Below are 26,323 nucleotides of genomic sequence, written 5' to 3'. Positions count from 1 at the left end.
CCTACCTTGATAGGAACCATCATCGTCGTAACAGTAAACATGGAAGGAGCTACCGAAGCAGCTTTCTAGGTATTAATTGTAGAAGGAGCATAAAGTAGCCGCCTGATAATGCTTAGTTATATAGTTTATCCACTTTTTATTGCAAAGTGACGTGAATATTATTTAAAGCTTGGGAGGAAAGAAAGAAAAGAAGAAAGTAAACGTGAGACGTAGAGTAGAGCATTATACATGTATAGATATATTGAAGGTTAAAAAACAATACAAGAAAAAAAAGAAGGGTATATATAGCAATGGGCTGTACAGTTCAAAGTCGAATCCTGGGCGGCGGTTGGAGCTCAATGTTCTTTTCTATTAACCGTTTCGTCGGCTCGTCTGGGGCCCAAGTTGGGTCCTCGATCTGGGGGTATTTGGAGCCCATTCTTGCCTTTTGGCTCAGAAGTGCATTGATAACTTGAGGAAGATTGCTGTGGACGGCGTGATATAGAGGACTCATTCCGTTCTTGTCTTCCTTGCTGAGATCGGCTTTTGCTTCAATAAAGGCGTCGAACTTTGCCCGCCACTCCAATTGACTCCTCCTGCTCCTGCGAGGGAGGTATTCCTTTATCAACATGATCAATGGGGTCTCATTTGATTGGCTGCTGGGGATATCGACTGGTATTCGGTCGTTCCTGGTAAACTCTTTAATGAGGGCCGCCCCTTCTTTGGGTGCCCACGCGACATGATGCAGACACATGCAGCCTTCGCTGCTGGTTGCCAAATAGTCAGCATCCTGGTACAGTAGCTCACGGACGACATCTAGATGGCCGAACCGTGTTGCAACCATAAGTGGCGTGAGGCCCGTCGCCGAAACGGCATTGATATTGACCTTAGCCTGTAGCAGGCGACGAATTATAACCATACCATGGCTCTTTGTAGCAATAGCACGGCTCAGAGGGGTCATATATCCCGAGTCAAAGCCTTCTTTATCAATATCTGGTCGAGTTTTCAGTAGTTCATCCACAATATTAGTGAACTGGGACCGAATTGCATGAATCAATAGCCTGTCCGTATATCCGTTCATTTCAACAGGCTCCTCGATATTAAATTCCGCTCTGAGCTGATTTTGTAGCTCTTGAGTATCATCTTCACACTTTAGAATTCTTTTTATAATATCTGAGGACTCAAGCTGTGCTCGAGGTGGTGATGGAGGCGTCGGCGGCGGCATTGGTGCCAGGCTATCAGGTAAAGGCACAGTGTGCAATTCTTCCTGAATGCGTCGAATTTGCCCTTTAACATCGGCGGAAGTCAATCTAGCCTCCTCATCAATCTCCAGGGTTCCGAGGAGCAAGTCGCGGAAGAGTGTCAATACGTGCGAGGGCACCAGACTATCTCTGTTTGGCAGTTCATTCAACCACGCCTCAATGTGAGGGTTTCGAATGAGATGATCTTTTCCGCGATGGAAATAGTTATGGCCATGGTCAGATTCTCCATCTATATTTTTTCCTCGCCTCTCGTCCAGATCTTTCAATTTATTCTCGCCATCCAGCCCAAAGGCAAGGACTCGGACCAGAATACATCCCAATGACCAAACATCACTTTTGCGCCCAAAGCTGAGATTGTTGGCAAGCTGGGGTGACCGGTAAGTACCTGTCAAATTATGCCCGATAGGATATCGAAACGTTTCTCCTGATACGTTGATCGGAGGCTTGTTAAGGATGGATTCCCCAAAGTCCGAGATCTTCCAGTGCCCAGCACTGGACAAATTGGGACCTTTAAATACTAGGATATTTGCTGGTTTCAGATCCATGTGGACAAGCCGAAGTCCTAGGTCCAATTCGTATTGCAAATATTCCAGTGCACCGGCCAGGCGTTTTGACTCTCCAAGCAGGTCCCCAAATTTGATACCGCTAGATTGTTCACGAAGGAGATGCTCGAGATCCGAATCAGCCCACTCGAAAAAAAGATTGAACTGATTCCCCATAGTAATAGTAGCAAAGAAAGGCATGATTCCGTCATTTTCTTTCCTCCTCAGCTGTGTTCGCAGTGTCTCAAGGATATTCTTCTCTGTCGCAAAGTCTTTTATACTAGTGTGCCTAGTGAAACGTTTGCGCGCAATATAACAGGGTCCCTAGAACCATCAGCGTCAATATTATTATTATTTGCCAATTGAACAAGAGTGCCTGACTTACACTACGTCCATCACTGTAACGGAGATGCCCGGGATGAATGTGTTCCTTGGTGACAGTGGCGGCCCCTCCGTTCCCACACACTTCACTTTTGATAACAGGCAATATCCATCCCTCATCCAGTTCACGATGCCTGCCTTCTTCTATGTCAATCGGATAGTAGAAGGGTCGCTGGACGAGGAAGTCGCGTGCTGACCCCCCAAGAAATGTTGGGTCCATCAACATATTCATATTATACCCGGGAATATCCTCGTCGCTTCTATTTTCCTCCATTAGAAAGACGGTTTGGAATCGTCTCCACTCATTCCATTGGATTTCCACCAATATGGAAAGTGTCTGAAGGTAGCTTGTTTTGATGCGCTCTATATGATCCAGTTTGAATGCCTTGTATCTGTCGGCGAATGCCTTCAGGCGCCTATCGTCCCAAAGCTCTTTGAGTTTCCAACGTGGTACGAACGGAGGGGCTTTCGGATCACTGTTGCTTTGTACCATGGCGTTCTGGAGCTCCATCCGTAATGTCGATATATTGACGCTTTTATCCCTAGGCCAAGGTATCCACATTGTTGGAGGCTCGAAACGATAGGCTGACGGGGCTGCGCAAGTGAGATATAAAGCTTGCCGCTCACTGAGGGCATGAATCACCAGTGAAATATGTAGTAAATTGAGAGATAATGTGGACTTTCTTTGAGCAAGAACGCGTCGCGATAGACGCCGGGGAAGGTGGAGAGTGGAGGAGGCTGAGGCTGCGGAGTGACGACCCAAAGGAACTTAAGATGACTCGAAGTCACGAGCCCGAGTAGTTTCCCCAGGCAGCCTTTTCTTTTCTTTTCTTTTCTTAGCTACACACTGAGAATTAAGGAGACTAGGCAGCAGCGGCATTTGAAGACTTCTTTATTACCGAAACTGCGTGGCTATGCATTGCATGAAGCTCGGGCCAAATAGATCGACGAGCTTGATGGGCAAACATAGACAGTCTTTAATTCCTTTTCATAACCTGTATACTCGTTCAAATACCATTTTACTGCTGTTATGTGAGTGCTCTAGTGCCAGTTACGGCACCTCCCAAGTCCATCTACGTTACCACAAGACGGAGATGGCGCTCCATGGCTAACGGCTTATTAGATAAATCGCTTTCATAAACACCCAGTACAAGATTTGAAATAAACATAAACTTCATAACACAGAGACCAAATCCTAATAACGAATGTCTGCGTGTATTTTAAGTGATAGTGTGCATCTGGTTAGATTCTTCATCGGGTGCGCCGTCCTCGCTGTGATGAACACAGGGCAAGGCGGCAAAATGCTCTTTTATATGGGTACAGGTATGTTTTTCAACTATATGATTGTCAGTTAAGCTTATATTGCGGCTGTATGGGTAAAAGTTGGGTATTACAGATCTGGTCCATTTGTTCGAGGGGGATCTGGCCTGTGCTCGGAACCTTCGCAACTTAGGGTTAGCGAAAACAGCCCATATCAGAAACAAGCGCACGGTCACTTACAAATAGAAAAACTAGCACAAATGCCAGCGCATCGAGACCGCTACACAGTATTAGTCAGTTATTCGGGTAGATTATTCTGGTATCACTCACGCAAATATGTATAAAAGGTATGCATATGGGTTCTTCTCTTTGGTCCCCACCGCATATTTATTGACAAGCGGAACAAGGCTAACGAGAATTGTGAGGCCAATAAAATTGACCATCACACTAAAACTCATGCCAACCTCTAGCCAAAAGAAAGTCAGTGGCCCTTCACTAGTAGTAATCTCAGTTTTGGGGTGCTTCTTACCGCGAAACGCCAAAGGGAATACTTCCGCGCTAAAGGTAAATGGAACGGGTCCAGCCCCAATACCGTAAAAAGCAAGATAGACGACAATAGTAAATACAGCGACTAAACCGGTCCTTGGAGCAGGGCTTTCTATGAGATAGAAGGAGCTGATGGCGATGAGGCTGAAAAACATGCCGGCAAGAGACACCAGCAGCAATAACCGCCGGCCCTTTTTGTGGTATCCGTCAATGTACCTATGTGCTGGGATAGTGAATAGGAAATTTGCTAGCCCAAAGCCTGTGAGAACTCAAAGTCAGTGGAAAAGCGACTGTTATTATTCCAGGGGTGCGAGAGTACTGTACCAAAATTTAACCAGTCTACCTTCGCGTTGTTGACTAGTGCTTCTCCCTCCTCAACCTGGCTGAAAAGAACTGATGAATAAAATGAGAGCACATTAATCTAGAATCGTCATTGTTAGCCCATCTCCGCTTGGATTATCTCAATCTCGGAGACTAACGCCACAGAGCTGCTGTGACGCCATCACAATAAATGCAGCAATACACGCTCTTCGGTTGCGCTTGATAGACCAGAGTGACCTCACACGCTTGAAAAAGTTCAAGCTGCTAAGCTCTACTTCTTGGTACAGCTCCTTCCTCAGCCATTCGTCACCTCTCAGTTTGTGAGATCTGCGCAGCCTCTTTTGTGACTCAAATTGCAACTGGCTATGGATGGAGTATAAGTCCCTACATGCTTGGATGTCACTTCCACGCAAATGGCGAAGGCTTAAAAACGCATCCGCGTATCGCTTTTTGCGAATGAGGAACCGTGGCGATTCTGGACAGAGGAAAGCAAGGAACAGCAGGATTATGGAAGGGATTGCGGCGGAGCCTAAGATAACCCTCCAGTGCTGCTGGGCAATAAACACGCAGACAAAGCCAACAAAAATTCCGCTTAAAATTGGGATTGATTAGGAAAGTTTTGGCAGTATGATAAGTCTTCAGTGGTAATGGGATATAAGCTCACAATGTGTCAAAAAGCTGCCACATCATAAGGAGCCGGCCACGTAAATGGTCAACGGCAGCTTCAGCAGCGAATACAGGGGCAACTGATGCCTTCGCCCCAATCTAAAGGTATCGTTCCTTGTGAGTAATCATCCAAATAGCAAAGGTTACTGGTTATCCTTACCCCAATGCCGAGTAGCAGGCGACAGATCAAAAGCTCTTGCCAGTTGTTGCACCTGGCCGTCCCTAATATAGGTATGGAATCAGAAATACGGTAAGTTTGAGGGTGCCAGCATAACACACCTAACGCAAATGCTGTGCAGCAGATTCCTGATATGAAGAGCGCAGGGCGTCTTCCAAACTGTCCCTCCTGCAAAGGATCACTCAACCAAGTACCGCTGATACCCACATGTCAACGCTGTCTTGGGCGTATGATGGGTATACCTAGACTCACATGAGACTTCCAGTAAGCCATGGCGCAGCGTCGATAAATCCGCCAAAAAGATTGTACTTGTTGCCGGGGATAGGTCTAAGTTCGCTCTGCCAGTGGAGTGAGCTTGCATTTATCGACGATTGCTGCCAGCCTCTATGTAGGATCAGTAAACATGAGGAGAAGACATAAGTTTAGCAATAAATGTTGCACTAACTGGGTGATGGCTGCGCATGCCGTGACCAAAATGGTAACTTTCAGGTCTTTTGTTTGCTTGAATAGACCTGATTCACGCTCCGATTTAAGTGCATCCTTTTCAACGTTTGTCAATCCAGGTATTCCAAGTCTATTATTTGGATTTTGTGCAAGTCGTGCTCCCCTGAGAAAGACTTCCTTATCTACCACGTTCTCAAGCTTCTGTCCCTTGACCTTTTTGTGGTTTTGCCGGTCATAGAATAAGGTGGCATCAAATACCAATTCTTCGGGGGTTCGTGAGAGTAAGGGGTGCTCATAATCTTCGTCCCTGGTACCTCAAGCGCAAGAGTGAGAAACAGCCTCATTTGACCAATGCCTCACACCGTGGCTGATGTTAGGAGTAAAGGGGGAACGACTCACTCTTCTTGAAAGCTGATTCCATTCACTGCCATCGCGCCAACGGAATATCCTTCGAGTGGCTGAAGGATGTTGCTTTATTGTTTTGATAAGTTTCCGGGCGTCGAATGTATGCGAAAGCGAACACGCATATTGTTCTGCAGGTGTTTGAGGAGATTTGATTATGAACCTCAAGTCAGCCTGAGCCTCTAGCACCAGGCTCTATGCAGATCCATTAAAATAACACCCGGGTTGCGTAGATAAGACAGGGATTTCAAGGCCATGACGAGGCTGCGAGGCTGCGAAGCTGTGAGGCTAACGAAGGCTCGCCTCTCCAATCAAGCACCCTACTATCACCCTTAGGTGTTTCAGAGGCTCGTATTCTCATGGATGGCACCAATGATCTAATACGCAGAAGGGAAGGTCGTTAAGCATGTTCACGTTTGCCCCCCGCAGCCCGCAGTTCACATAGATGTTAGGTAACAAGAGGCTCAGCCACCTTCGGAAAACAGAATTCGAATCAGATGTTGCGTTCCAGCCGCAGACTTCATCAGTGTTACCCTGCGTAAGGAAGGTCCTCGGCAACGGTTAAACGTGATAAAACATCGCTGGCACGTTTTGCGATGTAGAACGGACCCTGTTAGAGAAATAAAATGTAAACAACTACACCCAATTCCCCGTCATGTTCCCCTCCAAATATTAGTTAGACTTGCTTAACTTACTGGATAAATCCGTGGATGGCCATTACAAAAAATAAAAATCTGGTCTTGGAAAGGCGAGTCTGCCTCCAGGGGCTGACCGTGACAGCTCATGCAGCAAAAGCGCAAAGGCCCAGGGACGAGGGCTTCCTCCGCCTCCAGACTAGCAAGGATGAAGGCGAGCGTCAAAGACGGGAAAAAAGAAACCATGTTTTCATCGACTGTTGAGTTTCCAAATCATGCCGCTCATCTTAACGACTCGATCATGGCATCAAAGCCAGTCTCTTTTCTTTGCCATCTTATGAGCGTCCTTTCAGTAGCACACCGATGCAAGGCCGGCCTCCTAGCACTTGGTATTCGCCGTTGTCGGGAGCTATGAGCTGTCTTTCAGATAGCATGAGCCTAAGCCCTTGGAAATGCGGAGAACGAGCCCTGGGGATTGCCCTCAACTCATCCGGCAACAAGTCGTGCACCCCCCTCCTGGAGGTGCAGGGGATCCCACCAATCATCAGCTTGGTTGGATGATAATGTTGGTCATGCATACAAGCATAACCCTTGCTATTCGACGGACTGTTGTTCACTCCAGCCAGGACTCAGGGAACGTTCGGAGCGGACCAGAGCTTCCAATCCATCTTCTTCCTCCAGGGCTTGAACTGTTGGCATTTCTCCTTCAACCACGTCAGTAGCATCAAGAGGCTCTGCTCTTGGGCCACAATTACCACTTCCAGCACAAGCGGCAAGTTGCCATTATAATTCCAGTAGCCCCTCTTCCTTTGAGATCGGTAGTAGTCTCGGTGTGATCCAGTTGCCCGGTCCTTCCCCACTCGCGACCCCCAGTCAGACAAACAGCGCCTGCAATAATGAGCACTCTTTTTCGTAATGTTCTCAGCGAGGCTATAAGCGACTATATCGCAAAAGAGGATCTGGAAGCCCGGCTCCGCTTCATTTTTCAACAACCAATCCAAGTCCGTGTAAGATACAAAGGCTGTCCCCCTATCCATTTGCACCGGTGATGCTGACGTTTTTTGGGTAGAGTCAGAATGGCAGATATGTTTTTGATGCGCCCAAAGAGGTTAAATTGGTACACTCCCTTGAAACTATCAATTCTGGTTCAAGTTGCTAACGGAGACCTGTTGTAGGAGGACATTGCGTAAGTAAGCCTAATGCTTTCGGATTTATTCTTCTTGGAGGAACTTAACCAGTTAACACGCACTGGGCGCAGTGATCTTCGCCGGTCAGCCCGAGCGAATTAATCATAGCCAATTATTTTCAGGTGGCCATTTTTTGGTGACATTCAAGCATGGCTGAGTCGCCTGGAGAGGCGCTGCTTATCGGGCGTGTCTGCCTCAAGAATGGTTTTCAGTGAAGGCTTTGAGAGCTCTAGTTTATAAAAGTGTTACGATCAGGAAATTGGATGCAATCTAAGAGTGTCTGTCCATTTGTAGGATCCACAGAGATGTCGATGTCATCGCCCATATCATTGAGGACCTTCACGTGGAGGGGAAGAAGTGAGACTGTGTCAACTGCTGACCAGAAATACGACCTTCCCTCCCGCAACCACTACAAGGCAATCCGACCACTTCTCCAATCTCCAGCTTTTATCACCCGTGACAACCCCCGTGATAACCCACCTCAGAAGACCGACATACGACTATATGACACAGTCCCGCAGTCGGAACCTGTTGTTTTCGGTGATAGCGATGTTTTCAGAGCCCATATCTCATCGACACCAAAGCCGCAGACGCGCATAGTGTAAGCTGCGTCCACTCGTGCTTTTGCATATTTTCCAACTTACCATACTATAGTTCAATATGTTGCAGGAGCTCTTTAGATCCACTTTCTATCACAGAACCAGCGATGCGAAAGCTGACGGACACTTACGACATTGACAACTCCTTTATCGATCATGCCCTCTTGTTCGGGGACAAGCCGCGCACCTCTGATTCAGGCCACGGAGGAATGACAATACTGGAACGAGAAGATGGAGCTTTTGGTAATATTTCCTGGTAATTGATTCTACCTTTCTCTGCTAACCCTTGCAAGACATACACTACAGGTTCACCTATAGCGAGGGCTATCAAGTTCGACTTGAGGGTCCAACTAAATTCACATATCGGCAGGTGTGTGTATTCCATAGATACAATCCATCCGGTGCTGGCAACCTTTGGATTTTCCTCCATGCACGCCCCTATTCCGAGCTGCAGACAAGATTAGAGAGGGAAATTTCAACCGCCCCAAGCGGTGGAATTTCGGATTGGTTTTCCCTTCACCTGCTTGTCTTCGCCACCTACATTGGAAATTGGAGGTGGTGTCTGCGGAATTTTGGTGAAAGAATTGAGGAAGCAGTGGGTGCCAGTCTCTCTCTATTTATGACTCCGTGGTAACAGATATTCAGGCCGACATAGCCCTCACAATGGACCTCTCCAATCCCAAGGTTGTGAGCGATACTGAAAGCTTGGGTTTATTGCTACATCCACAGAATCTTGTCAGCGCAATTATACCATTTTCTTGCCAGATTGGGGTCACTTTAGCCACTATTCGCAAAATGGCAGAAGTTAACGAACTATTCCTTTCAAAAGGGTTGATCACAGACAAACAGCACCAAAAGCTTGCTGATGAAACAGCCTCCTATATTTCAAATTTAGAAGGATATATGAAAAGTGTCGAGACTCTGGAGAAAAAGGTGAAGGGTTATTCGAATCTGGTATGTTTGGTCACAACGTTTTATCCTCGACTCGTACCAAGCTAACATGCATTCATGCAAAAAGCTGGCCACAACGCTGACTCTCAGTAACCAAGCTCGAATGCTCCAACTTACCGACGCGTCTGTCGAAGATAATATCAATGTCTTTGTTGTAACAATGGTCACATTGATTTATTTGCCCGCGAGTTTTGTCTCTGTATGTCTCCCAGTACAGTACCTACTGTCTCAACTCACCGACAGGGTTAATAACCGCGCGTCCAGGCATTTCTCGGAATGAATCTCTTTGATTTTGATGCACCAGGGGATAGAGGCTTTGCGGCGTCGGGCAAATTCTGGATTTTCTTCGCCGCGACCCTGCCATTGACTTGCCTTACCTTAGGGTTTTGGTATTTCCTCTCAAAGCACCGGAAACGGGCAAGGATGTTCAAGCAGGCTTCTTGAACACTGTTTTTCCAAATACTTCCTTTGTTGTTCGATGATTGTACTTGTATATTATTAGATTCCTTATTTCGTTGTTTAGAGAGTCGTTTGTTTTGAGTAGTTTAGTTATTTTGGTTTTCTTGTGGATCTATTTATACCTGAGGCACCAATGTGTGTTCCCGTCCCACATGACACGAATATTGACTAGAGTGCTCTCCAATCATTGCTGAATCGACTTGGTCTGAAGTATAGCTACCTGGATGTCATTTCTGGGTTCTCCGGTATCTCACAGGGTTCAACTGCAATGTGCACATCCAATATCATAATCACACTTGAGCTGGCAACATATATTTCGCTGCACACCCAGATCAGATGAGATTTCTTGCGCATTAGTCGGACACCCAGACTATATATATACTTCGACAAGAAAATGGCAGAAACTAGAGCATTCGACCCCGAATTCCCGGCTGCCCCTATCAAACAACGCAAGAATGACCCGAAACGTCCACGAGGATCACGACAAATCACCAACCCACTACAAAGGGGCATCGCGGAATTCATAAAAACGAGTATCTCTTCATCTTTACTTGATCAACATGATTTATCACTCGAGGCGTTGGTTTCTTCTCTTCCGAAGAGATACACTATATATGAGCCGATGCTCCTGTTGCCACTGAATGCCTTCACCCACCCTCCAGCCTGGGGCTCTCTATATGAGCGCCTAGGCAGAGACCAGCGCCAAACTCTATACTCATCGATTACAAACTCCTTCGCCAGATTTGGGGTAACACACATCGCTATGAATGCCCCAATCGTGCTTACAGACACCGAGGGGCACGAGAACAGAATGCGAAGCCCAGTCGGACTAGTTCCATTGTATGGGGATTTTGGACCCGTTGTATCAGGCGTTGATGAGGATGCGCAGCCATCTGAAGATGACTACGAACGGGCATTCTGGGTACGCACCGTCCAGAACCACGGAATCGTGCAGATCTGGGCTCCTTTATATACCATGTTTTCGAGGGGGAATATTACCGAGAAGGCTCGGATTTTGGGGTACGCTTCTACATTCGAGGGGGTGGACGAGGCGTCACTTGGTGGGGAACTCGTTGGTGACGTCGCTGTGGTTGATATGTACGCTGGAATCGGGTACTTTGTGTTTTCGTACTTGAAGCGGGGCGTGAAGAGGGTTTTGGGTTGGGAGATAAACGGGTGGTCTGTGGAGGGATTACGGAGGGGATGTGTCGAGAATGGGTGGGGATGCAGGGTCGTCAAGGTACGAAATGATGGGCAATTGAGCTTGTCTGTCTCAGAATTGGTTGAGAGTCTGTGTGATGCAGACCGTGTTGTCATCTTCCATGGCGATAACGGCTTCGCTGCAGGCATTATGAATGAGATTAGGGTTTTTATGGAGAACAACCGACGTTGCTGGACAAGCATCAGGCATGTTAACCTGGGCCTTTTGCCCTCATCCAATGCCTCGTGGGATAATGCCTGCAAGATCGTTGACAAGGACAAGGGTGGATGGATCCACGTGCACGAGAATGTGGACGTGCAACTGATACAGGAAAAAGGAGCCGAGATAACAACGGCAATGGAAAGGTTCTGGGCAGGCTTCGCATCTGAGAAGGTTGATTTGAATCACCACGTTGAATGTCGGCATGTTGAACAAGTCAAGACCTACGCTCCTGGTGTTATGCACTGTGTATATGATATTAAGCTGTCGTCGCATCACGGAGCCTCCGACAGTAATTCATCATGATTTTTATGAACATATAACGCACTATACATAGTAATCACATACATAGCCAGTCTTCGTGGCTCATGTGGTCATTAGAAGGGTATCTATCCTGGTATATCCTTGAAGCGTAAGTGACGGACCGCAATAAGACACATATGCACACATGGAAATTGTGTAAAGTTACATATAATCAAACCTATTGCTTTCGGAATTTCGCCGGAATGTTTGCCGCAACAATTGCCATCCGCTCAAGCTGCTCCAGTTTATCCATCGCCTCATCCTCCTCGTCATGTCTCTTGAAATGTTCAATGTCTTCAGGGTGCGTGAGTTCTTCCTCCGTCGCATCCTCACCGTGGTACATTTCGAAGTGATGGATCTCGTATTCGTACTCAATATCTCCGTGATGACCAGGCCCGAACCCAAAGTCCGGCAGTTTCACGCCATCGGAGATAAGGTGTAACCAATTCTCGCGGCTGATGAACCCAGTATTCGCCGGATCGAAAAGAGTAAATACTTCCCTCAGCGCTTCCGACTTCCGCTCCTCGGTGAGGCCCACATTGGACTCGTCGTCCATGCCGTATGTTTTCCGAACTTCATCGGGTGTCCACACTCCGGATGAATCGTAGTCGTGAAGTGTGAAGAAAGAGGCGCCGTCAAAGGTATCGATGTGATGTTCCTCTGTAATTTCCAAATGTGAGCAAGTTTATTGATATTTCCTGCAGGGTACCCAAGGTCCCACCTTGCATGTGCCGAGTCGCCCAATCTGCAGAGGGATCCTGAGGGCTGGAATGCGACCCGTGGGCATTCACCAAGCTGCCACTCAGGGCGAGCAGAGCCGTAGTAAGCATGACCAGCATTGTCAATTGCGGAGATTATAACTCGACTAGCCAGAGCCAAGTTGAGGGAATAGGATGAGGACAAGGAGAAAAGAAAATAGCCCAAGCAACTTCTCCGGGGTTGATTGCGCATGAGGAGACCCCAGAGAAGGCCAGACCAGCTGTTTGCATGGGGATGTTTGCAGGGTTTGCATCCCGGCGTCTCCGGCCTTTTTCCCGGCGCAGACACAATCAACTTTTCTAGCACCGTACCACCAGCACCCAGTCGGCTTGTTTAGTTCAAACTCTACCCGGCATCGCAGATTGAATATCCAGAAATGTCTGATTGATCAAAATCTGTCACCAAACTCGTCGTCCTCGCCGACAGGGCCTGGAATGCCATCAGAATGCAGCGTCTATGGTCCCACGGCGCAGCGCCAACCACCCGCTGCATTTCGTGCCCCAGCACCACCACGGTGAAGGCAGCGCCTCGAACGGTGACGACGACAAGCACGCGAAGATTATGCATCAAGGACTCACCCACGGCTCGTTATACTGGTCTCTTGGCTGCAGCGGCTTCAACAGATGCGCGCGCAAATGGCAGGCACCGCCTGAGGTGGGAGGAAAGGGTTGCGCCTGTAAAAGGAAAAGAAGCGAATGTGTTGTTTGATGAGGATGGATGCTTTTTAGATACCCTGTCACCACTGCGATCCACAAGTCCTTTTCGAACGGCGCTTCAGACCAGACAACTTCACACGCTACCGCGACCTACAAACCGAGCCATTCAGTCACCGGTTACACAAATTCCGTGCAGATTATCACATTTTTCGAGCAATGTTGGCATTGGAGATACAGAAGGAGTGGATCAGGTTGTTCAAGAGCTGGAAGCCGAAAAGTTATCTCCGATAGAGGAGGCAGACGATGATTTTGACATGGCCATTGATGTAGAGGATGCTCCTGATTGGCTCAAGTCGGATATGGTTCGCGCGAAGGCAATCAAGAAACTCGCATTGAAACAACTTGCGATTAGGCTTGTATTACGCCCAGCGATTGCACACAGCTATCTCGGTGTCCTGAAGAATTATGATAACGACGCTTCCGCCCCCCAACTTGACTTGCCGGGTCTTCTATTCGAGTTAAACGCTACTCGCCGTAGGATACGGCAGATCAAATCCAATCCAACGGCCAACGTCGAGGATCTAGCCCGAGGCATCAATACTCGTCGGCTAAAAGAGACGAATCATCGAAGTAAACAGCTTGATCATCGCTTCCGTCAAGATACAGATCTGTACATGAGCAATGAAATGCCTCTCGAGGAATATCTTTTAAGGCTGTCGAGCAATCTACTTGATGTGCAAGATCCTGATCAGGCTTATACTTTTACGAAGATGATTATAGCATTCACAAAAACCCGACAGAACGACATCGCCAAACTGGTTATCAAAACGATACTTCCTTACAAATTTCAGCTAAACCATTCTTTGATAACAGCAATTATTGTCTTCTTTCGCAAGAGTAAAGATCTGAACGGCTTCGATCTGTTCTTGAAGATGTTGGAAGGAAAGGGCTACCCGATTGAATTGGGAAGTCTCGGTTACTACAAATCGAAGGTAGTCAATGGAATTGAACTATCAGTTCCTCCGGTTCACAGCGCAAATATTGTTATCTACGCTGCACTTATTAGGGCTTGTCTACGTTTCGACCAGCCTGATCGTGCTGACGCGTACCTTATGGTAGCGAGAGGCGCCGGCAACTTGGACGATTTTGCTATACTCATGTCGTATTTGGACTTCTACTCAATACGCCGTAATTGGGAAAAGGGACTACCAGTCCTGCAAAGAGCTCTGGCTTTCATCGCTTCAACGACCGAACACCCGCGGCAAAGGGTAGAGAGACTTATCAGAATGATGGTACATCTATGTGATTCATGTCGCATGCTCGATGCTTCTGATGCCTTAATTGAGGCTTCAGTTAATAGTGGGTTCAGCCCGGATCTACCTAATAAACACAAAGACATTGTCTCCGAATTCGACCCGGAATCCCAGAGGTGGTGGGCAATAGCGGAAACCTCCGTACCGAAAACGAATCAGACGAACGCAGACCAATATCTTGAGTTTGTTAGGACCGTAGGAGCATACCTTGATACCTTGCCCATCCCGGGGGAGGAAAGTACTGCTCATCGATTGCAAAAGCTTTCCCGGATATATTCCCGCCGCGTTTTGACCTCGGTGGTCGAGGGGAGACTCGCTGGAACGGCAACAGAACAAGACACGACAGAACAGGACATCGATGGTGATGCGCTCAAGACAAGCCAATCGGAAAGCCAAAATGCCTCGACTTCTCTTGAAGGCACGATGGCTGCCCAACATCAGAAAATTGTGACCCTCAGCAGCGAAGTCGCCCAACTGAAAGAGATGGTGCTACATCTATATCGGCACACGACTGTGCCGAGTACTGGTCCAAGTTCGGATCCAGAAGAACTGAATGGGTTGAAGGAGGGAACCGATACATCGTCGCCTGCGTCAGGCGAAACCCCCCCACAAGGCGAACGAGTTGGTGGCGTGAGCTCCTAGATAAACGACGAACTATCTGGCCGCGACAGCCTGTATTATGACATCCTCTAACTACTTACCTATGACTCCAGTTGGAGTCATGTATACTTTACACTCAACTCTATCCCGTCCCCTTTTTTGGTGACCGTATTTTATGGCCTTTGATACCTATAAACCTGTACATTATGTATATAGATAGAAATTCATCGTCTTGGCTAAATGCCAAATAGGATTGCATGTTTTTGCTCCAATTTGGGTCGTTTTATATATGGGTCTGGAGATGGGAATTCAAATATTTACGTCGGGGTGTTTGTTTGTTTTCCCACACATAAGCACATGAAGTCGGAAAAGACACCACTCCTTTGTTGGCGAGTATACCATAAAATGAAAAACAATTTGGCATTGACGTGACATGATGGCAAGAAAAGTCTATAAAGTTCATATCTAAATTATTCAACGTCTCTTCCCATCGGCACGCATCTTCTCCTTGCGCGAGAGCCTCTCGGCAGCGCGGAGCAGAGAAGAGCGAATATCGCCCTTCGGGAATGACGAAACATCGTAATAGGTAGGGGCAATATCCTGAGGCATTTGGTTAGATAGATGAACCATTGAGGGAAAACGGGATAAGGTGTCGGGGAAGCAACTTACGATTAGCCATTCTGGTTTAACAGCCGTGACGCTCCGGATGTAGTTTTTCGTGGTGAGGACAAACTCGTTGTATAGGACCCATTCGGCGTCGTGGGCAAGAACGGTCGAAGGGTGCAGGAGCACGTTTTGGTGATCCTTGATGGTCATGTACATGCTCTTGCCCTGGGCTTCCTTCTTGGCAACTTGCATGAAGAACCCAGCACACAGGGCGCGGCGAATATTTTCGTAGTATTTCTTGTCTTCAAATGCAGTCGAAATCATCTCTAGCTCCTCGCGTTCCATGATTCGTAGAAGCTGCATGCGCACGTTGTCGGCGGACTGTAGGGCTCGCAGGGAAAGGAAGTGGTCGTGGCACCATTGCTTAGTGTTGTCCTGCGCTTCAGGGCTCTTGAACGCATGGTAGGCATTGAGTAGGGTAAGGTGGTCGCCGTCAGGGTGGGCAAACAAATTCTTCATTTCGTCCGCACGCTTGCGTTGAGATGCTGGTCGGACAAAGATCTGAGGTACGGAGAGCAATGCAGTTATGGACAGGACCTCGTTGGAACAATAGAACTCGGGTGAGCTGATAAGCATGACAGCAAGCGCTGGGTCCAAGGGGAACTCTGATGCAAGACGCCCCAGCTGTGTCAAATTGCCCTCATCGTCAAGGCATGCAAGGTAGTTAAGCTCCTCGAGAGCTCGCATAAGCGTCTCTGGCGCCGGGGGGTCCATCAGATCGAAATGGACCAAGTCATCAATGCCCAATTTCTTCAGCTCAAGCACGGTCGACGACAAGTTAGAGCGCAAAATCTCGGGATAAGTCTGGTCAATCAATTCCTTCTTGAAGGCACTTTCTGTGTAAAGGCGGAAACACTTTCCGGGGCGTGTACGACCAGCACGACCAGCTCTCTGCTGCGCGGAGGCCTTGGAGATTGGCGAGACTAGCAGAGACTCGACACGAATACGGGGGTTGTAAATTTTCTGTTTTGAGAAACCGGGGTCGACAACATAAACGATACCGTCGATCGTAAGAGATGTTTCTGCAATGTTGGTTGACACGATCACCTTCCTACCTGGCCGACCTCCAGGGCGGCGCGCGGCGGGCGCTGGATCGAAGATCTTCTGTTGCATATGTGGCGGGAGACTACCGTAGAGGGTGTATACTTTCAAGGGACCTGCATCAGCGTCTCTAACCATTTCATCACCCTCAAGAGATATCTTGCGCGCTGCATCTTCAATTTCCTCTTCTCCGGTCAAAAAGAGAAGAATATCACCATCATCCTCAGTGGCATGAATTTGGAGAACTGTGCGAATGGCGGCTTCCACATAATCTTGCTCGGGCTCCGGGGTATAGAAAATCTCGACAGGATGGGTACGACCAGGGACGGCAAGCAATGGAGCGTCGTTGAAGTAACGTTGGAACTTCTGCGCATCCAGTGTGGCAGACATGATGATAATCTTTAGATCAGGCCTGCGCAACACGACTTCTTTGAGAAGTCCCATAAGAACATCTGTCGACATTGTTCTTTCGTGCGCTTCGTCAAGAATAATGGTGCTGTAGCGACTAAGCTCATTGTCGTTCATGGCCTCTCGCAAAAGCATACCATCCGTCATGTACTTGAGAAGTGTCTTGGAGCTAGTCATGTCCTCGAAACGGATGCTGTAACCGACCTCCTCTCCAAGAGTGACATCCAACTCTGCAGCAACACGCTGGGCCACTGACATTGCTGCCACACGACGGGGTTGGGTACATGCGACCATTTTCCGTTGGGTATGTGGGAGATCATCGAGCAGGACGAATTGGGGGATCTGTGTCGTTTTTCCAGAACCAGTCTCACCGACAAAGACCAGAATCTGGGATTCTTGATACAGCCTCAAGAATTCATCTCTGAGGAGCGGACAAAGTTAGTGACTTGCTGATCAAGTTGGAAAGGCTTCGTTTACGTACCTTTGCGCATGGACCGGAAGATCACGACGAGTTTCTAGGATCGAGAAATACTTCTTGGAGTATGGCTGGCTGGTGAACGGATTGAACTCGTTATCTTCAACCTTTTGCGCCAGCGCAGCAGTTGTTTTATGTCGCTGCAGCTTGGCAAAGGCTGAATTCTTGTTATCAGCCTCAGAGCTTGTGTTGCCGTTAGAGGACGTATCAGCGTACATATGAGCCAGATAGGGATTATCCCGGGGGTCAGCCCTAGACTTATCCATCTTCTGGCGTTTTGCGCGAGATCCGTCTTCTGAGTCTGAGCGTCGATCAACCATGACGAGTTGGGGGAGAGTGTAGGGGCACGACGAGATAGTCGAGTTGAAGCGGCCAAAAAATTCACTGCGCGGGTTTGCCTTCGGAACAAAGGCGGCTCAGATAGGCAAGTGGGCCGGTGGTCGCCAGAACTGCCGCTTTTAACTTCACCGCCCTGGGGTTTTGTCAACCCCGCTAAAAGGTACAAAACAAGGGACCCGAAATATTTATAGGACTGGACCTTTTTATTGGGGACAGCTATCTGCTTGTCTTTTCAGTCGGTGACGGAGGCTCTCGAGGATCTGGATTTACTCCTACTTAGCCTTTCTCAACGTCTATCGGTGACGCCAATGAAATCGAAGCTTTCATAGTCCCCGGTTGAACGAAGCAAACTAGTACTTGAGACCACCAGCGTCAGCAGCTTTTCTCCACAGGTCATAGACCAGAGTCCCCTGCCATATTTGCTCCCATATATCACCTCACTGTATCAAGTGCGGCCTCCAGCAAACTATCATGGATTCATCGGAAGGGATAGTTCCGAGCTTCTGCATCGGACAGCATGAGAGCAAGCGCACCATTCCAATTACTTCGGAGGTGGTACAACTGGCGCATGAAAGTAATGTATGTGGTAAACCCTCTCCACTGGCCTTTGACTCAACTACTGATCCTCGTTTTATAGTATGACATGCTCACTACTCCGATTACAACCTCCCACTTCCACTCGCGGGTGCTCAGTCTCCTTTCATCTCATCTATCAAATATACAGGCTGTGTCTCGTGATGATCCTGGGACGCTAATGACCACAGAGAATGTTCGGCCGTTCGTTGTTCCACAACTAGGTCCGGCCGATACAAGTTTAACCCCAAACGAAGCAATGTCCCAATTGATGGGAGTGACCAGTTCTTGGATTGATTTGTGTTCTCCAGATCCATTGATTGCAGACATCTCCCGTCAGGTCTTTATGCTCGAGGTTGCTTACGCTGCTTTCTGTGGCATTGGATACCTTTTGGTCCCAGGGCCGAAACTGCACCATAATGGAATGCACTCGGAGGGAGTGATATACTACGCGCGGGCAATTCAGGATGCGATCAACCTAGGCCCGTACATCCAGTTCCATATTTGGTTAAACATGGTCGACAATCAGGATCTTGAATCAGATGAAATGGGCGACCTTGCACCCTTTGCTAGGGAGGAGTTCTTTTATAACAACGGGATGGAACCACCGAAGATAGATCTTTTCGGTACTTGGGATGCCTGGGATGCCATTAGAAGAACCTGTAAATACCATTCAAGGCTTTTCGTAGGTAAGACGGATCTACCTAACCACTTTACTATCCATAGTTGCTTGGTGCTAAGACGCTTTCCTAGCTCTCCCGCTACCAAAAAACCTACCGCCAATGAGTGTGCAATCTAGGTGGCATTCGGAGCCAGTCCACCTGTTCACCATCGATCCCAACACATTCATCAAGAACCAAAAAGGTTATCCAGTCCTGGGTAAATCACACCAGGCTTTGATTTCCCGGTTTATGCGCCTGCGGACTGCACCATGGATCTTACTTTGTGATGTCGGATCCCTCCCAGGTTTAGAGGCAGACCCCTCCGGGGCGAATGTGCTCAACCTTCCTGGCACCGAATACCCGAGTCTTGTGCAGGCCGCAGCCTCGAACAAAAAGTATATTGACCCAACTCCACATCTATCGTACATGAGAAATCTCCAGCAACGTCAGCCTCCCCGAACCGCTATCGAAAGATTTGGCGTCGGCTACCAAGACTATCTCCAGGCACCATTGCAGCCGTTGACCGTCAACCTGGAAAGCATCACTTATGAAGTATTCGAGAAGGACCCTATAAAGTACGAATGGTATGAACGTGCAATCGCAAAGGCACTCACCGATTGGGTGGAGCAAAAGAAGCCCGCCTCTAATCCTGATGGACGAGTAGTCGTCGCGGTGGTCGGGGCTGGAAGGGGCCCGTTGGTGACTCGGGCACTTAATGCTAGTGCTCAGTCAGGCATTGAAATCGACCTGTGGGTTGTAGAAAAGAACCAAAACGCATTTGTTCTCCTCCAGCGCCACAATGAGAATATCTGGGGAGGAAAGGTAAATCTTGTCCACTCTGATATGCGTGCGTGGAAAGGGCCCATTGTGCAGAAGAAGACGTCTACACCAGCAGCACCTGTCGGGCAAACTCTCGGCATTGAAGACCAGTTACTCTACGCCCCAGACGGTAAAAAAGCAGCTGGTCCCTCAACTGAGGAGATCACCGAGTCTGTGCACGCCAAAATTGACATAGTAATATCCGAGCTACTAGGGTCCTTTGGTGACAATGAACTTTCACCGGAGTGTCTAGATGGCGTCAACCATCTACTGAATCCAGAGCACGGCATCTCGATTCCAGCCTCCTACACAGCGCACTTCACGCCAATCTCGGCGCCAAAGCTCCATGCGGATGTTACAAACCAAACGGTCTCGAATCCTGCAGCGCCTGAAACACCATACGTAGTCATGTTACATGCTATTGATTACCTTTCCACCGATCAATCCGATTCCAACTATAGCAGTGTCAGATCTTCAGTTACAACAGTTCCGTCCGAGACGACAACGCCGTACATCCAGACTGCGTGGTCTTTCTCCCACCCTAACCGAGATATACCACCCCAGCCGCCTTCCACCTCAATGATCTCTAATGCGCACAATGTGCGTAAGACACGACTAGCCTTCCCGGTCCCGAACCGTGGGGTCTGTCACGGCCTTGGGGGTTATTTCGAAACGGTTCTATATCCCGGTGTAGAACTTTCCACCAACCCAGTTACCATGGAAAGCAAGAGTGCCAATATGATCAGTTGGTTCCCAATATACTTTCCGCTTAAGGTAAAAACTTTGTCTGCTCGGAACCCCCAAACCCTGTAAAGATACTAGGTTTGGATATGCTAACAATGACACAGACCCCGCTTAGTGTCCCAGACAACGGCGAAATTGTCGTCACAATGTACAGACAGACCGATGACCGAAAGGTGTGGTACGAGTGGATGGTGGAAGTTTTCGCTATCGAGGGTGCCCCTGAGCCATCATCTGCATCGGAGCGCATCGCCCCAGTGATGAGCGGAGCCAGAAATATTTCGCCAGGCGCAGATAGCGCTGGCAACAAAGACGCCAATACGGATACTTACAGTAAGGCGTCGCAGAGGAGAGCACGCGGTCCAAGGCGAGTGAGGGTGGGGATTAGTGATCTACACTCAAGCATTAAGGATGGATGTCTTATGTAGCTCAAGGTCTGCTTTAACTCGTTCCGGAGTCCGGAGAGGCAGCATAGTGGCTGTCAGTGTGTGAGTCTGCGTGGATTCGTATTCGCGGGGGAAGTTCGTGGTGACAGCAATTTCTGGGCAGGCTCTTGGCAAAGCCATTGGAAAGGCCAAGCAAGTTTGTGATATCCAAACTGATAAGGCAGGCTTGGCGACCTTGGTTTCTTCAATAGTTATAATTAGGATCCTCCTGCTTTCTAGGCGTCAAGAGCGAGAGAGAGAAAAAAGACAAACAGAGGAGTTCGACATCGAACCCATGCACGCGCAGTCTAATCCCACGTTCCCTGCTCAAGTGTGGGGAGAAGGTCGGCCCCAGGCTGTCGTATTCTGGAGTACAGCCTCTAGTACTGCGTAGACTCAGAGTATAAGCGAAGTGTCCACGGGTTGTCTGTGATGGTGAGGTTGCACGACAGAAGTATCAGATGATAAAAAAGGCCTCCAGTCGGATGCCGTTCCGCGTATAATCTGGAAAATCCGAGTATTTGGTCGACGACCAATATGATCTATAAGTGCTACGGATTGGGAAATGCATACTCCGTCCCGGCGGGACGAATTCTGGGAGAGCTCCAGGGCTCCATCGGCGGAGGGTTTGCAGAATTGGGACTTTGCAGATCATCGAAGCTGAAGGATGCAGGAATGGGGCGTGATAGTGCGACACGAGCCTCGGGGCATGAAACGATAGAATGTCTTGGAAGTTGGCTCTTCAGGGAGGTGACTTCAACCCACCGCACGGGAAAAGCAACGTGTTACGGGGGGGAGCTGTGGTTGGTGTGAGGGGGCCCCCGAGGGGCTTCGTTATCAGGAACTGGTCGGATTCCCCATCATAATGGGATAGCATAATTGTCGATATCAAGTAGCGTTCTTACTGGAGAAGGGAAAAGCTGACCAGTGGGGGACTGCGCGTGATTCGATGGGCCGAGATTATCTGATGGGAAGACCGAGCGAGCAGGAAGTGCAAAGTGCCGGTATACGGACCTTACGGAGGGTCGGCGGAAGACCCGTGCACAGGGCACCATTCACCTTCACAGATGCATCCAAAAGTGCCGCCAATCTTCTTCACTGTTGCCACTCGTCTACACCGTACGTGCTAGGCGGAGGACTCTAGACCGGGGTATACACCGTAGGTGTTTGATCATTGACGGGCTGCTGTGGAAGACAAGATCTGGGTCAACCTGCCACGATCCATAGATTTGGGTGACGGCGGGAGAAAAAAAAAAGTTGCGGTCCCAACCAACGGACGGACAGCTTCTGCGCATCTCTCAGTCTCCCTCCCAATAATAATAACCACCTCGTTCACTCGCACTCCTTACCTCCTCGCAGGTCAGCTTACTTGCAGCTTTGAGGGCGAGCTTTCTTTCTTCCTCTCCATGACTGTTGTTTTTCTTTATCTGTCAACTGTTTCGGAGTGCGTGGGCTAGTTTATCTTCTTTCACCCCTCCCCTCCGCGACTATTCACTTCCACTCTCTACAGCGAGAACTTGCCAATTTTCCTGGACAGCATTCGTCCATACGACTTCAATTTCGATCCGACGTGCCTCCTGATATTTTGCTCGACGCTACCTTCATTATTTTCGCGCTCCGCCTTCAGAAAAGGTCTCTGAGTCAGAGCTGAAATGGTCCACGCCACAGGCGAGGAACGCGCCGTACACCTTTCGCGAGAGGCTGTTGAGTTGAGGGATTCGGGGCATCATGAGGTATGGAACTAATTTATTTTTATACCCCAGTCAAAAGTGGCTCTACTGGCTGTTTGCTACCTCCCCTTGGTATTGCCCGTGCGCAGTGGCTAACGCGCTTCGTGATGTAATCTAGGCTGCTGTACGAAATCTTCGAGAGGCGCTCACGCTCGCGCCCGACAATGCAACTGTCAAAGATGCCTTAGTAAAGGTCCAACAAGAAGAAGGCAATGGCCACCATCTACTGGACCTCTGCCGCCGCTATGCGACCCAGCGAGACGAAAAGGCAGCGAAAGATGCTGCCCGGTATCTCCGGACTGACGGTCTAGTCTCGCCAGAGAGTGTAGGGTTGGAATGTGCAAAACTCCTGCTTTCATGCCAAGCACATGCGCTGTCCTCAGCCCAAGACGATATTATTTCCGGTCTCGTTCGCCAAAATGCCAGTGTGCGTCAATATTTCTCCAGCCAGCTTCAAGTCTCCGTCACCACTTTTTTCGATGATCTTTACGACCGGGGCGATGGCGCCGCAGTGTGCCTAGACACCGTTGTTTTGGACCACTCGGTTTGGCCCTCAGAGGATGACCGCCTTCATTGTGAGCGGGAACTGTTCCAGCTCTTTATTGCCAAACTGATGGAATCGGGTCATGATCTGGACGGGCGCTCCCTCAAGGGTATCGCGCGTTTACTTGCCATTGAGGCGGGTCAGCTGCGAGACCTAATGGACGACGAGAGCCTTGATGTGGTTGTCAATTCGTTGGACCACCGTCTACCACTTGAGTGGAGAAGCCAAGCTACTTTGGCTACTGTGAAATACCTCGAAGCCTCGAAAGATGTTGGAGAAAAGCAATTGTCGAAGATTATCTTCACCAAGTTAAGCAAGAACCGCATTGATGATCTTATTGTTGCCTGTTCCGCGACAGCTGCAGTATTCCCTGTTGCGCCGCAAGTTGCAGCCGGTCTTTTTCTTTCGGATGCCTTCATAGATGCTCTAAAACCTCTAACTGGTAGGGACCCGAAGAGCCGCAGAATGGAAACAACGATTTTGGCGCTGCTTAATGCCGCTTGCATTAGCAGCACGAGTCGAGGGGCTATCTCAAAGCACCTCTCCAACTGGCTCTCTCATATACTCACCAACGGAACCGACCAGAACTCGGAGTTAGCGGCTGTTATTCTGGCAAAGTTAAGGGCTTCCCCAAAGGAAAACAACGGTAAGGCTTCAAACGGCAAGTCTCAGGATGACGACAGCCATGTTTCTGAGCTTGTTGACCGATTCAAGGGATTGATGTCCAGATCTGAAGGTGATCATATCTCGAATGCGATCGAGGGTTTAGCTTATTCCTCCATCAAACCGGAAGTCAAGGAACAACTTGCCGGTGACTCGGGCTTCCTACATAGCCTAATCAAAATCTTGCAGGACAAGTCTAACGACACCTCGGTCCTCTATGGAGGTCTGGTGATTATTTCGAATCTTACGCAGTTTCTTCCCAACCTGTCTGAAGAACAGAAAAAGATCTCTCAACTCAAATCCTATGCTGAGGCTAATGCCGGTGCGGTTAAGAATGGCCCAAATGTTCTCGAAGATGACAAGCATGTCATCGCTCGCTGTACCGCCGTTGTCGACGCAGGAGTAGTTCCGCTCCTAGTGGCATGCGGCAGGAACACCACGCCCTCGAATCACGAACTTATCGGCCGCATTCTACTGTCACTGTCGCGGAATCCCAAGTCGCGAGGGACTCTGGCACAACAAGGTGCGGCCAAACTGTTACTTGGTCTCTCAACCAGCACCAGTGCCACCAACACCAACATCCTGAATGCGTCGCATGCTCTTGCGCGTATTCTTATTTCCGTCAACCCTTCGCATGTCTTCCCATTGTCGGGATTTCCACATGTTACTTCGGCCATTCGACCCTTGATTGCTCTCATTGCCCCCCCTGAGGCTACTAGTGCCACAGCTGAGCAGCCGCTGGATATGCTACCAGTCTTCGAGAGCCTCCTCGCGCTCACGAATCTGGCCACTCATCCTGATGCAGCGGCAGCAGAGGCCATCGTTCGAAACGCGTGGCCGCAAGTGGAAGACTTGTTGCTTTCTCAGAATCCTCTTATCCAACGGGCTGCTTGCGAGCTGGTTTGTAACTTAATGACATGCGAGTCTGGGATTATCAAGATGGCCGATGGCACCAAGCGAGCTGGACAGCGTCTACACATCTTGCTCGCGCTTACGGATACGGACGACCTTACTACACAACGGGCCGCGGGGGGCGCGTTGGCTATGTTGACAGAGTTCGATCCAGTTATTGCCGGAATACTAGACCGGCCGCGCGGGGTCCAACTCCTGCTGAAGCTTTGCCAGGAAGAAGACGATGGCCTTGTTCACCGCGGGGTTACTTGCGTGCGCAATCTGACTTGTGCAGCCTCTGGCGATATCGGACGCAGGGCGGTCGAAGTCGTGAAGCAAATTGGAGGCGTTGAAGTCCTAACCAATGTGCTAAAGAAGACGCGGAACCAGCTAGTGCTCCAACTTGGTGTGGAAGCGCTCAAGCCTTTGGTGGGATAATCAATGGCGGGGCAAACCGACAGGGGTTCGTTTTGATGATTTGATGAAAGCCAGTACTTTTGTTTTATTTTGCATAGACGCCTTTTCCTCGCAAATTTCTTTCGTCGCTTCCACTCTTTTCTTCTTAACTTTATTTTTATCTCTTTCAAGCTTTATTTAGGGATACAGCGTTGCTTGGTGATTGTGCTTCCTGCGGGCGCTTTTGGAAGGGGGCTGCTAATCCGGCGTTCTTGAGCTTTCCGATTCCTTTTTCTTACTTTTGTTGGTGGTTTCATGTGAATCCTTCTAATGACACTACTTACCTAGATGGTCAAATTGCATAGAGCGTCGCCTGTAGCACTGGAACAGAGTGCACAAGACGACTCGGTCCCGCTTTGGATTCATGTGACCAGCCCCGACCAAGGCCGTTACTGGTCTTTGATATCACACGATATTAGGTTATGGAATGAGAATGAATAATGTTGTCACGGTCGTATTGCTTTTTTAACCCCATTCAATTGTAACTGCCAAGATAGACTTTCTATATTTAGTCCCGTGAACCCAAGCCTAGACAAATCTCAGCCAACACCGACGCTACTGCTAGCTACAGTGTATGTCGTTGCAAGTAAATATGAAGTCACCGCAAAGTCCTTTGGCAGATACAATGGTGGCCACCACATGCCCATAGCCGATCTGCCAATAAATTCTCTCAGCCGACAGATGAGTGAAATCCGAACGCACTGGCTGTGGTACCCACCAACTGCCCTGTCGAGCATGCCTCACTGTCACTAGGGAGAGTCGGCACTCGGTAGAGTTCCAGGAATCACGTCCTATGACTTCTGGTCGGTGATTGTATCTGTTTAGGGGGAAGATTCCCCTGGAGAGTTCTGGGTGCCCAATGAGAGGTATCCATATGCGACAACACGCTTAACAGCGGCAAGTAGGTAGGGTTTGTCCATCGATGTCGAGGGTAATCATTGACCCGTGTCTCTGTTACCCACGGAGCATTGGAACATGATTAGGATAGGAGTAATAAATTAGGAGATTATTCAAGCACTTAAGTGCT

At 48.8% G+C, this 26,323-nt stretch overlaps 9 protein-coding genes across 9 annotated transcripts; 5 read left to right on the top strand and 4 right to left on the bottom strand.

The window, feature by feature from the left end:
* Positions 1–304: 304 nt before the first annotated feature.
* Positions 305–2,726, bottom strand: APUU_12024S (ankyrin repeat and protein kinase domain-containing protein; the record flags this gene model as incomplete). The annotated part of the gene is made up of 2 exons (XM_041698180.1): positions 305–2,107; positions 2,169–2,726. 2 exons carry the CDS (start codon positions 2,724–2,726, stop codon positions 305–307), a joined length of 2,361 nt encoding a protein of 786 aa, XP_041551390.1.
* Positions 2,727–3,384: 658 nt separating this feature from the next.
* Positions 3,385–6,010, bottom strand: APUU_12023S (uncharacterized protein; the record flags this gene model as incomplete). The annotated part of the gene is made up of 13 exons (XM_041698179.1): positions 3,385–3,500; positions 3,559–3,604; positions 3,665–3,704; positions 3,755–3,890; positions 3,954–4,229; positions 4,295–4,391; positions 4,450–4,882; positions 4,956–5,056; positions 5,118–5,179; positions 5,237–5,331; positions 5,388–5,519; positions 5,581–5,886; positions 5,979–6,010. 13 exons carry the CDS (start codon positions 6,008–6,010, stop codon positions 3,385–3,387), a joined length of 1,872 nt encoding a protein of 623 aa, XP_041551389.1.
* Positions 6,011–9,065: 3,055 nt separating this feature from the next.
* Positions 9,066–9,797, top strand: APUU_12022A (uncharacterized protein; the record flags this gene model as incomplete). The annotated part of the gene is made up of 3 exons (XM_041698178.1): positions 9,066–9,356; positions 9,421–9,552; positions 9,618–9,797. 3 exons carry the CDS (start codon positions 9,066–9,068, stop codon positions 9,795–9,797), a joined length of 603 nt encoding a protein of 200 aa, XP_041551388.1.
* A 409-nt stretch (positions 9,798–10,206) lies between these two features.
* On the top strand, positions 10,207–11,538 carry APUU_12021A (tRNA(Phe) (4-demethylwyosine(37)-C(7)) aminocarboxypropyltransferase; the record flags this gene model as incomplete). Its single annotated transcript, XM_041698177.1, has 1 exon — positions 10,207–11,538. One exon carries the CDS (start codon positions 10,207–10,209, stop codon positions 11,536–11,538), a length of 1,332 nt encoding a protein of 443 aa, XP_041551387.1.
* Positions 11,539–11,713: 175 nt separating this feature from the next.
* On the bottom strand, positions 11,714–12,374 carry APUU_12020S (nucleobindin SSP120; the record flags this gene model as incomplete). Its single annotated transcript, XM_041698176.1, has 2 exons — positions 11,714–12,195; positions 12,257–12,374. 2 exons carry the CDS (start codon positions 12,372–12,374, stop codon positions 11,714–11,716), a joined length of 600 nt encoding a protein of 199 aa, XP_041551386.1.
* A 365-nt stretch (positions 12,375–12,739) lies between these two features.
* On the top strand, positions 12,740–14,905 carry APUU_12019A (uncharacterized protein; the record flags this gene model as incomplete). Its single annotated transcript, XM_041698174.1, has 1 exon — positions 12,740–14,905. One exon carries the CDS (start codon positions 12,740–12,742, stop codon positions 14,903–14,905), a length of 2,166 nt encoding a protein of 721 aa, XP_041551385.1.
* Positions 14,906–15,337: 432 nt separating this feature from the next.
* PRP43 (DEAH-box ATP-dependent RNA helicase PRP43) lies at positions 15,338–17,773 on the bottom strand (the record flags this gene model as incomplete). The annotated part of the gene is made up of 3 exons (XM_041698173.1): positions 15,338–15,463; positions 15,533–17,399; positions 17,460–17,773. The coding sequence occupies 3 exons, from the start codon at positions 17,771–17,773 to the stop codon at positions 15,338–15,340; spliced, it is 2,307 nt and encodes a 768-aa protein (XP_041551384.1).
* A 490-nt stretch (positions 17,774–18,263) lies between these two features.
* Positions 18,264–21,015, top strand: SKB1 (protein arginine N-methyltransferase; the record flags this gene model as incomplete). Its single annotated transcript, XM_041698172.1, has 4 exons — positions 18,264–18,371; positions 18,430–19,054; positions 19,119–20,620; positions 20,695–21,015. The coding sequence occupies 4 exons, from the start codon at positions 18,264–18,266 to the stop codon at positions 21,013–21,015; spliced, it is 2,556 nt and encodes an 851-aa protein (XP_041551383.1).
* Positions 21,016–22,664: 1,649 nt separating this feature from the next.
* Positions 22,665–25,278, top strand: APUU_12016A (uncharacterized protein; the record flags this gene model as incomplete). Its single annotated transcript, XM_041698171.1, has 2 exons — positions 22,665–22,745; positions 22,861–25,278. The coding sequence occupies 2 exons, from the start codon at positions 22,665–22,667 to the stop codon at positions 25,276–25,278; spliced, it is 2,499 nt and encodes an 832-aa protein (XP_041551382.1).
* Positions 25,279–26,323: the final 1,045 nt, after the last annotated feature.

This window comes from Aspergillus puulaauensis, chromosome 1 (genome assembly GCF_016861865.1).
Source record: "Aspergillus puulaauensis MK2 DNA, chromosome 1, nearly complete sequence".
In the NCBI taxonomy this organism is placed as follows: domain Eukaryota; kingdom Fungi; phylum Ascomycota; class Eurotiomycetes; order Eurotiales; family Aspergillaceae; genus Aspergillus; species Aspergillus puulaauensis.
The sequence above is the reverse complement of the archived record's forward strand: the minus strand, read 5'-3'. Positions and strand labels throughout refer to the sequence as shown.